This window comes from Carassius auratus, chromosome 47 (assembly GCF_003368295.1).
Source record: "Carassius auratus strain Wakin chromosome 47, ASM336829v1, whole genome shotgun sequence".
Lineage (NCBI taxonomy): Eukaryota > Metazoa > Chordata > Actinopteri > Cypriniformes > Cyprinidae > Carassius > Carassius auratus.
In genome coordinates, this window is record NC_039289.1 from 9247172 (window position 1) to 9266110 (window position 18939).

At 36.6% G+C, this 18939-nt stretch overlaps 2 protein-coding genes across 4 annotated transcripts in view; both read left to right on the forward strand.

Moving 5' to 3' along the window:
* LOC113065029 (adhesion G-protein coupled receptor G7-like) overlaps positions 1-18939 on the forward strand; it is a 95002-nt gene that overhangs the window by 58732 nt on the left and 17331 nt on the right. The gene's annotated exons all lie outside the window — the stretch shown is intronic.
* LOC113065030 (cell wall protein DAN4-like) lies at positions 10290-15708 on the forward strand. Its single transcript, XM_026236142.1, has 2 exons — positions 10290-10367; positions 14516-15708. Exons 1-2 carry the CDS (start codon positions 10331-10333, stop codon positions 15475-15477), a joined length of 999 nt encoding a protein of 332 aa, XP_026091927.1. The 5' UTR covers positions 10290-10330; the 3' UTR covers positions 15478-15708.

Consider the following 18939-nt stretch of genomic DNA (forward strand, 5'->3'; position numbering starts at 1 on the left):
AACTTGTCATCATTTACTCACCCTCATACAGGTTTGGAACAGCTTGAGGGTGAGTAAATGATTTCAAGTTTTTAATTCTCTATCTCTTCCATATGGAAGTCAGTGGCTACCAGCAACTGTTTGGTTATCAACATTCGCCAAAATATTTTATTTTTGTGTTCAACAGAAGAAAGAAACAGACAAAAGCAGGAATAACGAATCCTATACTCTAAAACATAGAGCCATTTCAGAATTCAAAAGCTTTTATAAAAACTGTTATTGCAAATAAAGAACCATGGTGCAGGAAACCAGGAACAAGGAACTCAGAACAAGATGAAAATAATCTCATTATAAAAAACCATGAACAAAGATGACTCATTTAAATCTTGAATTGCAGCTGTAAACTAAACATAATGAAAAAATAATAATAATAACAATAATAAAAAACAAAGATATGCAGTGATCAGACAAAATAATGTGAACATATGGGGAATAAGAAAGTTTACTGTATAAAGGTGTTAGTACAGATTTCAACCTTCTTAGAATAGATCAATACAAATTCTGGATAGTTTCCAGTTGAATGTTTTCCATAAAATAAAAGCATCTACCAGTTGCTTTAGTAAAATTCTCTGTAAAATTGTCCACAGTAGTTTGATAATATAAAAGCTAGCTGATTTGAAGTTCATCTTTGTGCTCCAACTGTCCAGGGGTCTCATTTCTAAATGTTACGTACGCATAAAATAGGAAATTGCGTACGCAGTTTTATACATATATATTGGGATTTATTAAAAAAATAAACCTGGCGTATATATGTATGCACCTTACGGACATTCTAGACCATGCGTACAAAGTCTTTTTCCTGGCGTCAGAAAAGTAATTAAGTAAGGCATGATTTTAAAATCTGTTTTCATTTCAGTGTACACATTTACATTAAATATTCCACTCTAATTAATTTTCTATTTTGGTCTCATCCATCCAAAAAACATTTCTCCAGTATTCCTCTGGCTTGTCCACATGATCTTCAGCAATCTGCAGATGGGCAGCAATGTTTTTTTTTTTTTTTTTTTTGGAGAGCAGTGGCTTTCTCCTTGCCATGGAGACCATGGTTATTCAGAGTTCTCCTGAAGATGGGTTCATAAACATTAACATTAGCCAATGTGAGAAAGACCTTTAGTTGCTTAGAAGTTAGCCTGCAGTCCTTTAAAACCTATTGGACTTTTACACGTCTTGCTATCAGAGTGATCTTTGTTGGTGGAGCACTCCAGTGGTCTTGAATTTCTGCCATTTCTACACAATCTGTCTGACTGTAGTCCAAACTCTTTGGAGATGGCACTGAAACCTTTTCTAGCCTGGTGAGCAACATCAATTCTTTTTCTGAGGTGCCCAGAGATTTCATTTGTTTGTGCCATGATACACTTTCAAAAATATGACCAAACTCTGATAGGTCCCTGTTCCTTAATAAAACGAGGCACACACTGACACCTGTCATCTCACAGATTAAAAGCACCTCTGAACAGGTGGACTCTAATTTTACCTTCAAATTAACAGCTAATCCTAGAGATTCACAGATGTGTAATATTGGATCATTTTCCTAAATAAATAAATGACATATATTTCCATCTCATTTGTTTGATTGGGTTCTCTTTGTCAACTTTCAGGACTTGCATGAAAATCTGATGAATTTTTTAGGTTGTTGTTATTCAGAAATATAGGCAAATCTGAGGGGTTCACAAACTTTCAAGCAGCACTATAAAAAAAAAAAAAAAAAAAATGTCAAATGCTCACCAAAGCTATGGAAAAAACAAAGTTACCATGATAAAAAAAAAGAAAAAACCCTTAAATTAAAGGTATTTGTATGTGTGCTTGTATATATATTTAATATATGTAAAATATATTATATATTATATAGAGTAAAGCATTGCGCTATCAAGCGCAAGGTTGGGGGTTCGATTCCCCTAGGAACACATGATGGGTAAAAATTTTGCATAAAAGCGTCTGCTAAATGCATTCATTTTATTTAATGTATATATATATATATATATATATATATATATATATATATATATATATATATACATATATATATATATATATATATATATATATATATATATATTATTATTACACTCATTATTCCATCTTCAGATGTGTAGGAGAATGTCGATCAGGGTCCTTGTACAGCAATCACAGCTCTGTTGCAGTACTTCCTGCTGGCCACGTTTGCCTGGAACATCCTGTATGCAGCTCATGTGTTTTTCCTGATTAGAAATGCCCTCAATGGTCCGCCCCGAGCTTTCCGCACCATCGCCATGACCGTCGGCTGGGGTACATTTAAATACACTTTAATTCTGTCTGCATACCTTGTAAATAAATAATACTATTTAAAACTTTATATACTGATGTCATGTTATAGCATGCTAATATTAATATTCTATACTATTTAGTTAATATACTACTATAACAATAAATAAAAGATCGTTTTAATTGATATATGTTAATTAAGGCTTCACAACATTATTACGTACAATATGGAAATGGATATTCCTTTTGAGATTAGCTGAAGATTGCATTTTAGTTTAGTTATTAATTTATTCTTATTATTAAAGATTAACTTTAAGTGAGTAAAAGTAGCCTAATCTTAAGATATAAAATAAGAAAGGAGCATAGGGATAATCATATCATTTATAATAATAATTCTGAAAAATCATATTCATATATTATATATCTCTAGGTCTGCCTGCTGTTATTGTCGGCGTCTCACTGTCCACCACCTACAGCTTTAGGAACCCTTTAGGTTATCGACAAGAGCAGTTGTAAGTAAAAAAAATCACTTCTATTGCTTTATCCACTTTATATTTCACAGTGGAAGTAAGCTCTTTCTTGTGAATCTGCAAGACTTCCATTTTTTTTTTTATCCTCTAGAGTTAAATAACTAGAAGAATAACATTCAGTAAATGAGAAAAACTCTTCCCAGATAGCACAAGTACATCTACAAGATGTCTGTTAAAGATCTTTAAAGCATCTGCTGTATACAAACATCTGATAGATGTCTTTAAGATGCCAGTTTTACATTTATTCTAAATCATAAACATCCTAAAGACACCTTCTAAACGTCTATTTGACAACTGATAGGAAACGCCCTATAGATATATTGCAGATAACCAAATACAGAAGTAAATGCAGACAGCAAATACTCTGTGATGTACGTGTCCTATCAGGGAAGTAATGTGGATATCCTACAAAAAAATACATAGAATTTTATTTGTAGTTCTGTGTGCAAACAGATGTTCCCTTTCGAGGGAACTTCGAACTGCGTCCTCTAGGGGGCGCTTTGGGGAACACCTCGTCGTGACCCGTGTCTGAAGCATACAATGAAAAAACACCAACTTGTTGGCCGGCGACAGCCTCCGACGTCACTACTGGCGCGACTATAAATCAGCACCAGGAGAACACATCATTATCTTCTTCATCTTCAACTGACTGTTTTGTTTGAAGCATGCATCTGAAAGAACCGGGAAAGGCAATCTTTTTTTTTTTTTTTCATGGCGACAACTAGCAAGCGTTTAGACGATGTGTGCATCCGTGTCAGCGTTATTTGACACCCGATGACACACACGATCTTTGCGTCATTTGTTTGGGTGAAGAGCACGCATGCAATGTCTTTGAGGAGGCAATCTGCATGCATTGTGAGCGTTTTTTCAATGGAAAAAGCTCTGTCTGTCCAAGCTGAGGCGGGAAAAAAATGAGCTCGTAATAATACAGGTGGATCTGTCTGAATGGTTTAAAGAGGGACAATCACCTTCGCGATCTTAAAAAAAAAAAAGGAAAAAAAAAAGGCGGTAGCGGACAAGAGAGAGCCTTGGGAGGATGATGTTATATTTTTAACACTTTATCACACTGAGGTTAGTGCTCTGCTGGGTTTTTACTGAGGAAAAGCTGGAGATATTTGAGGATGGTGAAAAAGCTGAGACTGAGCCTTCTCAATTCTCCTGCCCTGCGTATGTAGAGCTGTTGGAGGTTATTGAGCGAAAATTACCTTTTGACCATAGCCCTCCAACTCAGGTGAGCCTTTCATTTGTGCATGATATCCATACAGAGATTAAAAAAAGAAATGAAAGATTTTCTTCTCGCATCTATCGGTTTCGGCATTAAAGTAATCTGCCAACATCGAGGTGATGCGTGAACCACGGATCTCTCTCTGTGCTACCAAGCAGGCCGCCTCCGCCATGGGCAGGACTATGGTGGCCATGGTGGCAGCGGAGAGACATCTGTGGATGAGTTTTAACCCTCTGGAGAAAATACTCTGCAATCTTTCTGAAATCTTGTACGATAAGGGTTACGCGCTCCGCTTCGTTCCCTTTTTTGAGATGATTAGACCTTGGTTCCTTGGGCTCCATTCAGCCAGTGTGTATTTGTTTATACACCTCAAGCATCGCTTCCTGATTCCAAGCCTTCAGCTCTACCCCGGGCCAAGGCCCTACAGGTAATTTGGGTATGTAGCTTAGGCCTTTGGCCATAAGGGATAATGTCATGGACAGCCATCGAACCGTCCCAGGGGCGCCCCCCGGTGAAATGGTAGAGTTGGTACTTAGTGTTTGCGATGATTCTTGCCTCCAATTCCCTCAGCATGGCGGCGTGGGTATACTGTTCCCCATAGTGTCCCCTCAGAGGACGCAGTTCGAAGTTCCCTTGACAGGGAATGTCTCAGGTTACGAATGCAACCATGGTTCCCTTAGAGGGAATGAGACACTGCGTCCTCTAGCTCCCTGCCATGCTTCGGACGCAAGCTTCACGAAGAAGATAAGTGACGGGTCCTACGGACTCTTATTTATAGTCGCGTTGGTAGTGACGTCAGAGATGTCGCTGGCCAACACGTTGACGTTTTCCAAAGTATGCTTCAGACACGGGTCACAACGAGGTGTTCCCCATAGTGTCCCCTCAGAGGATGCAGTGTCTCGTTCCCTCTCAGGGAACCATGGTTACATTCATAACCTGAGACATTTTATTTATTCTTTATAGATCTCAAGGTTCAGCCAATGTGAAACAACACATACTGTAACCACAATTTAAAGTACTATTTGTTATATATTAACATTGTCATGGATAGGTTTTACAAAAGGCAAGATGAAGATCTAATCTGATCTAAGATCTAACAGTATATACAGTACAGACCAAAAGTTTGGAAACATTACTATTTTTAATGTTTTTGAAAGAAGTTTCTTCTGCTCATCAAGGCTGCATTTATTTGATAAAAAATACAGAAAAAACAGTTATATTGTGAAATATTATTGCAACTTAAAATAATAGTTTTCTATTTGAATATACTTTTAAAAAATAATTTATTCCTGTGATGCAAAGCATAATTACTCCAGCCTTCAGTGTCACATGTAACCTCCAGTCTATCACATGATCATTTAGAAATTATTCTAATATTCTGATTTATTATGAGTGTTGGAAACAGTTCTGCTGTCTAATATATTTGATGAATAAAAGGTTAAAAAGAACTGCATTTATTCAAAATAAAAATAAAAATTCTAATAATATATATTCTAATAATATATTTTCTTTACTATCACTTTTTTATCAATTTAACACATCCTTGATGAATAAAAGTATTGATTTTATTTAAAAAGAAGAAAGAAAAAAAAAATTACTGACCCCAAATTACTGACCAGTAGTGTATATTGTTATTACAAAATATTTATATTTTAAAAACATAGCTTTTTTTTTTTTTTTTTTTACTTTTATTCATCAAAATATCCTATAAAAGTATCAAATGTTCTGAAAAATTATTAAGCAGCAGAACTGTTTCCAACTTTGCTAATGAATCATCATATTAGAATGATTTCTAAAGGATCATGTGATAATGATCCTAAAAATTCAGCTTTGCATCACAGAAATAAATGATAATTTAAAGTATAATATTTTTTTATTATTATTTTAAATTGTAATAATATATCACAATATTATTATTATTTATTTTTTTCTGTGTTTTTGATCAAATAAATGCAGGCTTGATGAGCAGAAGAAACTTCTTTCAAAAACATAAAAAATAGTAATGTTTCCAAACTTTTGGTCTGTACAGCACAACAAACCCCAAACATATAACAAACCACCCAGCCAGCAATGACATGTGGGGCCCACATATAGTTTACCAAAAAAAAAAAGTAAAAACTTGTCATCATTTACTCACCCTCATACAGGTTTGGAACAGCTTGAGGGTGAGTAAATGATTTCAAGTTTTTAATTCTCTTTTAAATCTCTTCCATATGGAAGTCAGTGGCTACCAGCAACTGTTTGGTTATCAACATTCACCAAAATATATTATTTTCTGTTCAACAGAAGAAAGAAACAGACAAAAGCAGGAATAATGAATCCTATACTCTAAAACATAGAGCCATTTCAGCATTAAAAAGCTTTTTCAGGACGATATGGTAAACAAAAACTGTTATTACAAATAAAGAACCAGAGTGCAGGAAACCAGGAACAAGGAACTCAGAACAAGATGAAAACAATCTCAACATAAAAGACCATAAACACAGATGACTCCTGTGAATCTTGAATTGCGGCTGTAAACTAAGCATAATGAAAAAAATAAATAAAATAATAACAATAATAAAAAACAAAGATATGCAGTGATCTGACAAAATAATGTGAACACATAAGAAGGTTTACTGTATTAAGGTGCATGCCACTTTTCACCGCATTTGTCTTTAGTACAGATTTTGACCTTCTTAGAAAAAATCAATACAACTTCTGAATAGTTTCCAATTGAATGTTTTCTATAAAATAAAAGCATCTACCAGTTGCTTTAGTAAAATTATCTGTAAAACTGTCCACTGTGGCTTGATAATATTAAATCTAGGTGATTTGAAGTTCATCTTTGTGCTCCAACTGTCCAGAGGTCTCATTTCTAAATGTTACGTAAGCACAAAATAGGAAATTGCGTACGCAGTTTTATACATACAGTATTGTTCAAAATAATAGCAGTACAATGTGACTAACCAGAATAATCAAGGTTTTTAGTATATTTTTTATTGCTACGTGGCAAACAAGTTACCAGTAGGTTCAGTAGATTGTCAGAAAACAAACAAGACCCAGCATTCATGATATGCACGCTCTTAAGGCTGTGCAATTGGGCAATTAGTTGAAAGGGGTGTGTTCAAAAAAATAGCAGTGTCTACCTTTGACTGTACAAAACTCAAAACTATTTTGTACAAACATTTTTTTTTCTGGGATTTAGCAATCCTGTGAATCACTAAACTAATATTTAGTTGTATGACCACAGTTTTTTAAAACTGCTTGACATCTGTGTGGCATGGAGTCAACCAACTTGTGGCACCTCTCAGCTGTTATTCCACTCCATGATTCTTTAACAACATTCCACAATTCATTCACATTTCTTGGTTTTGCTTCAGAAACAGCATTTTTGATATCACCCCACAAGTTCTCAATTGGATTAAGGTCTGGAGATTGGGCTGGCCACTCCATAACATTAATTTTGTTGGTTTGGAACCAAGACTTTGCCCGTTTACTAGTGTGTTTTGGGTCATTGTCTTGTTGAAACAACCATTTCAAGGGCATGTCCTCTTCAGCATAGGGCAACATGACCTCTTCAAGTATTTTAACATATGCAAACTGATCCATGATCCCTGGTATGCGATAAATAGGCCCAACACCATAGTAGGAGAAACATGCCCATATCATGATGCTTGCACCTCCATGCTTCACTGTCTTCACTGTGTACTGTGGCTTGAATTCAGAGTTTGGGGGTCGTCTCACAAACTGCCTGTGGCCCTTGGACCCAAAAAGAACAATTTTACTCTTATCAGTCCACAAAATGTTCCTCCATTTCTCTTTAGACCAGTTGATGTGTTCTTTGGCAAATTGTAACCTCTTCTGCACATGCCTTTTTTTTAACAGAGGCACTTTGCGGGGGATTCTTGAAATAGATTAGCTTCACACAGACGTCTTCTAACTGTCACAGTACTTACAGGTAACTCCAGACTGTCTTTGATCATCCTGGAGGTGATCATTGGCTGAGCCTTTGCCATTCTGGTTATTCTTCTATCCATTTTGATGGTTGTCTTCTGTTTTCTTCCACGTCTCTCTGGTTTTGCTCTCCATTTTAAGGCATTGGAGATCATTTTAGCTGAACAGCCTATCATTTTTTGCACCTCTTTATAGGTTTTCCCCTCTCTAATCAACTTTTTAATCAAAGTACGCTGTTCTTCTGAACAATGTCTTGAACGACCCATTTTCCTCAGCTTTCAAATGCATGTTCAACAAGTGTTGGCTTCATCCTTAAATAGGGGCCACCTGATTCACACCTGTTTCTTCACAAAATTGATGACCTCAGTGATTGAATGCCACACTGCTATTTTTTTGAACACACCCCTTTCAACTAATTCAACTAATTGCCCAATTGCACAGCCTTAAGAGCGTGCATATCATGAATGCTGGGTCTCATTTGTTTTCTTAGAATCTACTGAACCTACTGGTAACTTGTTTGCCGCGTAGCAATAAAAAAATATACGAAAAACCTTGATTATTCTGGTTAGTCACATTGTACTGCTATTATTTTGAACAATACTGTACATATCGGGATTTATAAAAAATAAACCCGGCTTATATATGTACGCACCTACCAGACATTCTAGACCATACGTACAAACTCTTTTTCCTGGTATGAGAAAAGTAATGAAGGCAATATCTGAAAATCTGTTTTCATTTTATTGTACACGTTTACATTAAATATTCCACTCTCATTAATTGAGATAAGCAGCAAAATTACATAATCATTTTGCAGAATTGAAACAAAAATGGATTATGAATTTAGACATATTTAGTAGAAGCGCTTGATCACTTTTCCAATTCTATTTACACTGAAATAAATATAGGCTTAAACTAACTAAAATAACTGAGGTCTGTGGTGTTTTTGTATGTGGCAGCCGGCTTAAAAGATGTTCACCTTATCATCAAAACTGCATCAATTTAATTTGATTTTAATTGTTTAAAACAACTGAAATACTATTTGGCCAGTAGAAAGGAATGAGACCAAATATATTTTAAAATATTTATCTGAGAACTATTTTAAACAGTTTTGTTTTTAGGGATTTTTATTTTTATATATTTATGCTAAAACATAAGGATGCTGGCTGATTTTTAGCTATAAAAATTGTGTATGGTACAAATAGTATTTATAGTCCATATCTCATATTTCCTTAATGTCTTGAACCTTAAACAGTTTTGAATATGGTGTCATGTGGATGTGAATATGCATGGTAATGATATGCAGATGAGGTTATGCATAGTAGAACTAGGCGTTGTAAGCTCCATATATGGTGATTTCGGGGAGGAGTCGAGATGGAGAAGCACTTACACACAATCTTCCCCTGACAGGGATTTATAAAGGGATTTTTGCGCAGGTCTGCCAAAATCTAGCTTCTGTGCCTATACGTACACTATTAGGATGATATACAGTATACATAGAGAGAGTTGTATAAATGAGACCCCAGGTTTTATGATCACAACACCTTTTCAGCATTTTAGCTCTGGGATTAAAGTTTTAGCAGTTGCAGATCTTATATGGATGTTGGCTTTGTTAGGTTCTCTGTGGTCAGTTTTTTTTTTTTTTTTTGTGGAAACATTATCAAGGTAGATATTGAAGGTTTTCTGTCACTTTACTGCAGTAGTTCTTTGTTGGTTGGACCTACTACTTAGTGTTCATTGGTCCTTTTCATTCACTTTCAGTTTTCAGACACTTTTCTTTTCTGCAGATGAAATCTGGTCATTCTCTGTCATAATCATAAAGACTGTTGTTCTCAAAACACCAAACAATTAGACTTAAGGTTACAGATAAAAAAACAACAACAAACAAACAAAAAAAACCACAGACACACACACACACATATAGTGCGTGTCTCTCTCTCTCTCTCTCTCTCTCTCTGTGTGTGTCTGTGTGTGTGTGTACACACATATATATATATATATATATATATATATATATATATATATATATATATATATATATATATATATATATATATATATATATATATATACATTATATCCCATAATAATAGGTTTCCCATTATTTTGTCTAGCCTCTGTATGTGCGCTGTGAATATAACAGACCAATATGTAATATACTATTATTGTGCAGTGCTGTTGTCATTTTAGTTTTTCATTAACATTAGATTGATTGTAAATGGATAGCTGTTTTCTGAAGGACTGATGGACTTCCCACTCCAGCAATGATCCAGCCCTGCCTCTGCTTTATAAACCAGACAGAAACAAGAGGAGTTAGTTAGTAGTTAGTTTTATAAATGTCATATCTAATACGTGTGAAATGGATTATTCTCTGCTGCTCTTAATCTGTACCTCAGGTAAGGTGTAACATTTTGGTGTAGGATTCATTTTGAAACTCAGGATTATTTTTCACTCAGAATCTGCTAGTAACTTTCTCAAATAGTTACAAATAACTCAAATAAACTTTTTTTGTTTTGTTTTTGTTTTGAAGATGAAAATTTTATTTTCTTAAAAAAAAAAAAAGCTCTCCAAGAATAAATGATAAAGCAGCATGTCAGTATATTAATGATAATTAATAATCAGTATATTCTAAACAATTATCTGTCATTATTATTATATAAAAATAGTCAGGTTATTGATTCTCTTTTGTAATGTATTTTTTTTTCTTTCTAGTTCATTTACAGTACCACAAGACACTTTCTGTGTTTTGTTTCTTTCTTTACCATACCATTGCATTTACTAGTGAAAAAAGAAATAAATAATTAAAATAAAAAACAAATTTGTACATACTGCTCTTTAGGCATACTGTTTTTTTTTTGTTTGTTTTTTTGCATACAATACAGTAGTCAGTTGTTAGTCAGACTGAGGGCCCTATCATACACCTGACGCAATGTGACGCCAGGTGCAATGCTAATGGTTTTTGTTAGTTTCAGCCCGATGCAGTTGTAAATTTTGTATGTCCTGCACCACGTTGTTTAAAGGTCCCGTTTTACACGCTTTTTTGAAGCTTTGATTGTGTTTACAGTGTGCAATATAACGTGTTTATTTTTCGCATGTAAAAAAACAGTATTTTTCACACGATTCACTTATCTGTATACTGCTGTTTTCACTGTCATAAAAACAGGCTGATGTCTTCCTTGTTCTGTAAAGTCCCTCCTTCAGAAATACGTAACGAGTTCTGATTGGGCCAGCGGCTCCTGTGTTGTGATTCGGCACCAGCTTACAGCACGGTGTCCTCCTGCAAATGCGATTGGGCTAGTTTTGGAGTAGTTTTGAGAAGCAAGTTGGCAGGAGCATGTACTGGAGATGTATAATCAAAGGAGCGTTTTTACTGATGAGATGAGCATGAAAATCGAATTTGTTTTTTTGCACAGCCCTAACATCTAGTTAACAAAGCTAAACAGTGTTGCCCTTTGTGTAATAAGTTACAGAAACTGTTAAACGCACCAACTTAAATAATAAAATACACTTACCGGTTGTGGTCCATAAACAACACCTTCTCCAGACAAAGAGGGAACTGCTCCATCTGTCAAGAATAATCTTTGTGCGAATCCGGCATTAAACTACTGAAAACAACAGTGTTTCAAACGACTTGGCGACAAACACAAACACAGCTCTTCCTTCTCCGTCGGAGCGCAACAAGGCCACGACCCCCTTTTTGTGAATTCATGTGGGCGGTGGTTAGTCAAAAAACTATTTTAGTGACGTAATTACTGCAGGAACTAGAGGGATGTAGTCCAAACGGGTCATTTTTTTGTAGGCGAATTCTTTTAAATCAAGTATCTCGCTTGGCATTGAACTTTGAGCTTTAGAATTTTACAGATATTATTTATACTCTAACAGCAACATTACACACTAACTAAAGTTTAAAACATGGAATCACGAAGAAGGGGACCTTTAAAAAGCAAATGCATTTGCACCCATTTGGGCACCCATGGGCATGCTGATCTGAAAAAGAATTGTATTTAGACTTTAGACTAGTAATGTATGTATGTAGTACTGTGCAAAAGTCTTATGCCACTAGTATTTTCACAAAAAAAAAAAAACATAATGGGTTTAAGCGAGCCCTAACCTCCTGCTCTCTCTAGTGAAGCCAGTAAGGAAGTGACTAAAACTGCAATTCATCGACTGGCCGCTTGAGACTAGCTGCAGAAGGGAGTCAGTCCCATAGACTCCCAATGTTAAAATACCCAACTTTACAGCAGAAAAAAAACATGTTTACAGCCTGGTGCAAAAAATTATTTTGGTCTAAATAGCTAATTTTGCCCTTCATGAAAACTGTGAGGGGGTGAATTTTTTTATAACTCATCCGTTTAAATTATATTAGACTTAAAATTCTGCATAATTAAGGGCGTGGCCACTTGAGTGACAGGTGGATTGTCACTGCTGACACTGTACCGCTCTGCACACTTTAGGCTTCAAAAACACACTTCAGGAGTCTACGGGTGACGTCACGGACACTACGTCTATGTTTTTATACAGCCTATGATTTTAAGTCAGTTATTCCTATCTTTTGCTGTAGTGTTAATTTTCAGAAGTAAATATCAGTTTACTTTTCCAAACATTGGTTTTGTTTGCACATGGAGTATGACAGCAGCCAGTGCTCCACACAGAGATCTGATCTCACCACCATCCAGTCTGTCTGGAATAGCATGAAGAAACAGAACAAACTTAGACAAACTATATCCAGAATAATTGTGGCAATGTCTCCAAGACACTTCAAGAAATCTACATGAAAAGCTACCTGAAAAACAATGTGCAAGTGCACATAGGGCAAAAGCTTTTTTTAGCACGTAGTGTGGTCAAACCAAATGTTGATTTAATTTAGTTAATAGAAGTTCATGAATGAAATCTATTTATTGGATTATTCTTTACATAAGTGCGGAAAACTTTGCACAATACTGTAGCTTTGCATGTTTATTGAAGCATTTTGGAGACATTGCCACAGTTCTTCTGGACTGAGTCTTTCTCAGTTCGTTCTGTTTCTTCATTTTACTCTAGACAGACTTTTATGGGCTTGACTAAAGTATAATATGTACAATTTATAAATCTATAATATAGTTTATGTGAAGAATTGTTTAAATCCCTTAAATTAAAAAGTTGTTATATATTTCAGAGCCTGTCAGTCAAGTGTTAAAAATAATGGCTTTCAATTATACTGTAATGTTGAATCGCTATAATTATTAGGGAAAATTTAGGCTAAGCAACAGCATTCACCAACCACTGTCCACTATTATTTTTAACAAAAATGCAATGAGCTCGTAATCATAAATCGTAATTAGTACGTTTACGATAGCACGTGAAGACTGCAGAGAAGTGCTCGCTCGGCACAATGGAGTGCAATGTTTAGTTTACTTTGTTTCTTATTATATTGAGTCATATGGGACGGCCCTCTCACAATATATTGCTGTACGCATCGATCGCTTTTGTCGATTAGAAATAGTCATGCAGTCATGCAGCTCGTATCAGAAGATCTGTACTCCGGTGCGGTTAGGACTCACACTCACTGATCTATATATAACTGAACCCACCTCTTCCAACTGTGCCAGGGACTGCTAAACGCAGCAATCACACTAGTCAAATGAACCAGGCTTTAAGATTGCCTATTGTGAGCAACCTCAAATTTGGAGCACAGCTCAGGTTGTAAACAGAAATAAAGTTTAAGTTGACACTTTTGACTACCATGCAAACAGCACCAGAGTGTTAAACTATAAATGTGTACTCAGCTGAGAGATAAGCTGATGTATGTGTGTGAGAAAATATCATATACTGTGTTAAAAATTAAATAAATAACACAGCGCATGAAAACAGTTCCAGTCAAATGATTCACGTGCCTAAGAATTGCTTTATTATACTCACTCACTGAAGAAAAATGGCAAAACATCATTCAGATAATAATCAGCTTTCTTGTTTCAGTTTTTTCAGTTTGCCTATTAATGAATATTACACCCCGGGAAACTATTTTAGTATGATCTGCATCATTATTTAACTGCTCATTCTTTCATATAATCAACAATAACTATCAACGTATGAAACAAACTCACTGAGACTGCTGAGACTTTCTTTTCCATCATTATTTTATTATATCCATTATGTTACAGACAAAACCTGAAGAACAGTGAAACTGTGCCATATATTCTCTGACCTGTTTTGCAAGCACTTGAGACAGTGACTTGAGCTCCTCTGACAAAGCCTTCACTCCTATTGGTTGTTGCTCTCAAAAGTTGCTCAGAATTAGCAAAAGGTTAATCATATGTCACCTACATCCTGTCGCCAATCACTGTTGCTCATAGCACCAGAAATCGTTCAGACTTCCACTAAAATTAATCAATGGATCATGTCGCTGGATGTTGTTGGCAGTGTAAACGGAGCTTTAGTCAGAGTGAGTTTTCTTGTCTAAGTCAGTCAGTTCTTGGTTAAAACATAAGTTGGCAAGCTGGACCAGATTTAGCAAGACTAAAGGTCGGCTCGATTCTTGTGTCTGATATTTTGTCTCTGTAAACAGCTGTTTTCGAGAAGACTTGGTGTCTAAATACTTCAGAGAGCCCCACCTTTAACACATCACAATATACTTCAGAGAGCCCCACCTTTAACACATCACAATATACTTCAGAGAGCCCCACCTTTAACACATCACAATATACTTCAGAGAGCTCCACCCCCAACACATTACAATATACTTCAGAGAGCCCCACCTCTAACACATCACAATATACTTCAGAGAGCCCCACCTTTAACACATCACAATATACTTCAGAGAGCCCCACCTTTAACACATCACAATATACTTCAGAGAGCCCCACCTTTAACACATCACAATATACTTCAGAGAGCTCCACCCCCAACACATTACAATATACTTCAGAGAGCCCCACCTCTAACACATCACAATATACTTCAGAGAGCCCCACCTTTAACACATCACAATATACTTCAGAGAGCCCCACCTTTAACACATCACAATATACTTCAGAGAGCCCCACCTTTAACACATCACAATATACTTCAGAGAGCTCCACCCCCAACACATTACAATATACTTCAGAGAGCCCCACCTCTAACACATCACAATATACTTCAGAGAGCCCCACCTTTAACACATCACAATATACTTCAGAGAGCTCCACCCCCAACACATTACAATATACTTCAGAGAGCCCCACCTCTAACACATCACAATATACTTCAGAGAGCCCCACCTTTAACACATCACAATATACTTCAGAGAGCCCCACCTTTAACACATCACAATATACTTCAGAGAGCCCCACCTTTAACACATCACAATATACTTCAGAGAGCTCCACCCCCAACACATTACAATATACTTCAGAGAGCCCCACCTCTAACACATCACAATATACTTCAGAGAGCCCCACCTCTAACACATCACAATATACTTCAGAGAGCCCCACCTTTAACACATTACAATATACTTCAGAGAGCTCCACCCCCAACACATTATAATATACTTCAGAGAGCCCCACCTCTAACACATCACAATATACTTCAGAGAGCCCCACCTCTAACACATCACAATATACTTCAGAGAGCCCCACCTTTAACACATCACAATATACTTCAGAGAGCTCCACCCCCAACACATTACAATATACTTCAGAGAGCCCCACCTCTAACACATCACAATATACTTCAGAGAGCCCCACCTCTAACACATCACAATATACTTCAGAGAGCACCACCTTTAACACATCACAATATACTTCAGAGAGCCCCACCTCTAACACATCACAATATACTTCAGAGAGCCCCACCTCTAACACATCACAATATACTTCAGAGAGCCCCACCTCTAACACATCACAATATACTTCAGAGAGCCCCACCTTTAACACATCACAATATACTTCAGAGAGCCCCACCTTTAACACATTACAATATACTTCAGAGAGCTCCACCCCCAACACATTACAATATACTTCAGAGAGCCCCACCTTTAACACATCACAATATACTTCAGAGAGCCCCAACTTTAACACATCACAATATACTTCAGAGAGCCCCACCTTTAACACATTACAATATACTTCAGAGAGCTCCACCCCCAACACATTACAATATACTTCAGAGAGCCCCACCTCTAACACATCACAATATACTTCAGAGAGCCCCACCTCTAACACATCACAATATACTTCAGAGAGCCCCACCTTTAACACACCACAATATACTTCAGAGAGCTCCACCCCCAACACATTACAATATACTTCAGAGAGCCCCACCTCTAACACATCACAATATACTTCAGAGAGCCCCACCTCTAACACATCACAATATACTTCAGAGAGCACCACCTTTAACACATCACAATATACTTCAGAGAGCACCACCTCTAACACATCACAATATACTTCAGAGAGCACCACCTTTAACACATCACAATATACTTCAGAGAGCACCACCTCTAACACATCACAATATACTTCAGAGAGCCCCACCTCTAACACATCACAATATACTTCAGAGAGCCCCACCTCTAACACATCACAATATACTTCAGAGAGCACCACCTTTAACACATCACAATATACTTCAGAGAGAACCACCAACATATCCAACAACAGCATCAGTACAACATTCAGCACCCTGTCCACGACAGTGACCGTGCCGAGTCTGGTGTGTGAAAACAAGGGTATCTTACAAGACGGGATCTGCATCTGCCCAGATGATTGGACTGGAACTACCTGCAATATTCGTAAAACCCATTGAAAATATTACATGATATACAGACTGTGTAATCTTGTAAAAGGTCTCAAGCTTACTAACAGTCTTGTGTTTTGTTTTTTGTTTTTTTCCAGCAAATTTCTGCCCTGAACAAAAGCACACACCATACCATACCATACCAACTTTATTTGTTAAGCACTTTACAACAACCACAGTAGACCAAAGTGCTGTACAGAAAAATAAATAAAAATAAAATAGATAAAATAAACATATGTACCATTTATAACCACAGAATAAAAGCATTCAAAGTAACAAATTGAAACAAGTAAATAAAGTCGACCTCTTACTAGGTGTCAAAAGCCAAAGAGAAAAGATGGGTTTTAAGAAGGGTTTTAAAAACAGATAAAGAAGAGGCCTGCTTAACATGCAAAGGCAGATCATTCCACAGTTTAGGGGCAGACACAGCAAAGGCACGGTCCCCTCTGAGCTTACGCTTAGTTTTAGGCACAGTCAGGAGCAGCTGATCATCTGATCTGAGAGAGCGGACGGGTTTATAAGAGTGTAGAAGCTCAGAGAGGTATGGCGGAGCAAGACCCTTTAGTGATTTAAAAGCAAATAACAGAATTTTAAAATGGATCCTAAATTGAATAGGCAGCCAGTGTAATGAAGCTAAAATAGGGGAAATGTGCTCATGTTTACGTGTGCCCGTTAAAAGACGTGCTGCTGCATTTTGTATCAACTGGAGACGGTTGATGGAGGACCCACTAACCCCCACATATAGTGAGTTACAGTAGTCCAGCCGTGTAGTTACAAAGGCGTGGATAACGGTTTCGAAATGTTGTCTTGACAGCATTGGTTTTATTTTGGCCAGCTGCCTTAAATGAAAGAAGCTTGATTTGACAACAGCTTTGATCTGACTGTCAAATTTAAGCTCAGGGTCCACTTTAACTCCTAGGTTTGTGATAATAGGTTTAATATAGGGTGCTAAGGAGCCCAGATCTACAGGCGGGGTCCCAGTGGTGCCTCCGAAAACCATCACTTCTGTTTTTTTATCATTAAAATTTAAAAAGTTCAGAGCCATCCAGGCCTTTATGTCGTCGAGACAATTGAGTAGTTGTCCAACAGAGTTATAATTTTACACACGAACTAGCAAATTCACCTTTCCAAAAACTGTCCTAGGTCAGTTTGCTTCCTCTGTAGAGAGATGTCCACCAGAAACAACAAATGGTAGTTGTCTCTCTACAAGTTTCCATTTTATCACAAAATGCAATACTGTACAATATTGTTTTTTTTTTGTTTTGTTTTTTTTAGCTGGCATGCACCAGGCATCATCCCTCTGTAATATAGCTACTCACTCATTTGATCCTCCAAACATTCTCAATTGTAGTTTGACCCTGGATGTCATTAATGCATGGGTATGTAATCTATGCCTAATGCTTGTAATATATAGTCAGTCAGTCTGATTTTATTGAAATGTCATTATTTATTTATTTATTTACTTATTAAATCAAGGTTTCTGAAGCTACTCCCGAAAAAAAACAGAACTTAGCCTCCAACACCCAGATCCTCACATCCATACCAGAACGACTAACACCCATCAACATCACAAATGCAGCTGAAATAACCAACATCCTGCTTTCTGATCAACAAACTACACAAACTACGGTACTTAATAAGCCTTAAGCAGATATTCATTCTTCAAGTTGCTTCATGATTTTAAAGATACAACATGTAAAGACAATTTTACTCATTTTTACTTTTGTCTTTTTTTTGTAATCTATAGAAAATTGACTGTAAACTGGTTACAAACATTTTAAAATACAATAATATAGCTGCAAGCAGAGTCTTTAAAGGGGACATAACACACAGTTTCTGCCAATCTCATGTTAATCTTTAGTACCTATAGAGTAGCATTGCATCCTTTATATCTCTGAAGAATCTTTAGTATAAGATTCCTAAAAGACAGATACAGCTTTATACTTCTTTGAAAACAGTCGAGCTCCTGGCGAAGGAAGTACAATCTTTGAGAGGGGTCAGTAGAGGTGCAGTCGTTGGTGTACAGGGAGAAGAGCAGTGGGGAGAGCACACGTCCCTGAGGGGCGCCAGTGCTGATGGTGCTGCTGATTGAAATGAATTTCCCCATTTTCACTAGCTGCTGCTGGTGATCCACTGATAGATAGAGCTAGGAACAGAGGGATCTGGAAGAGTGTTGAAATTATGGTGTTGTAGGGTGTACAACAGGGT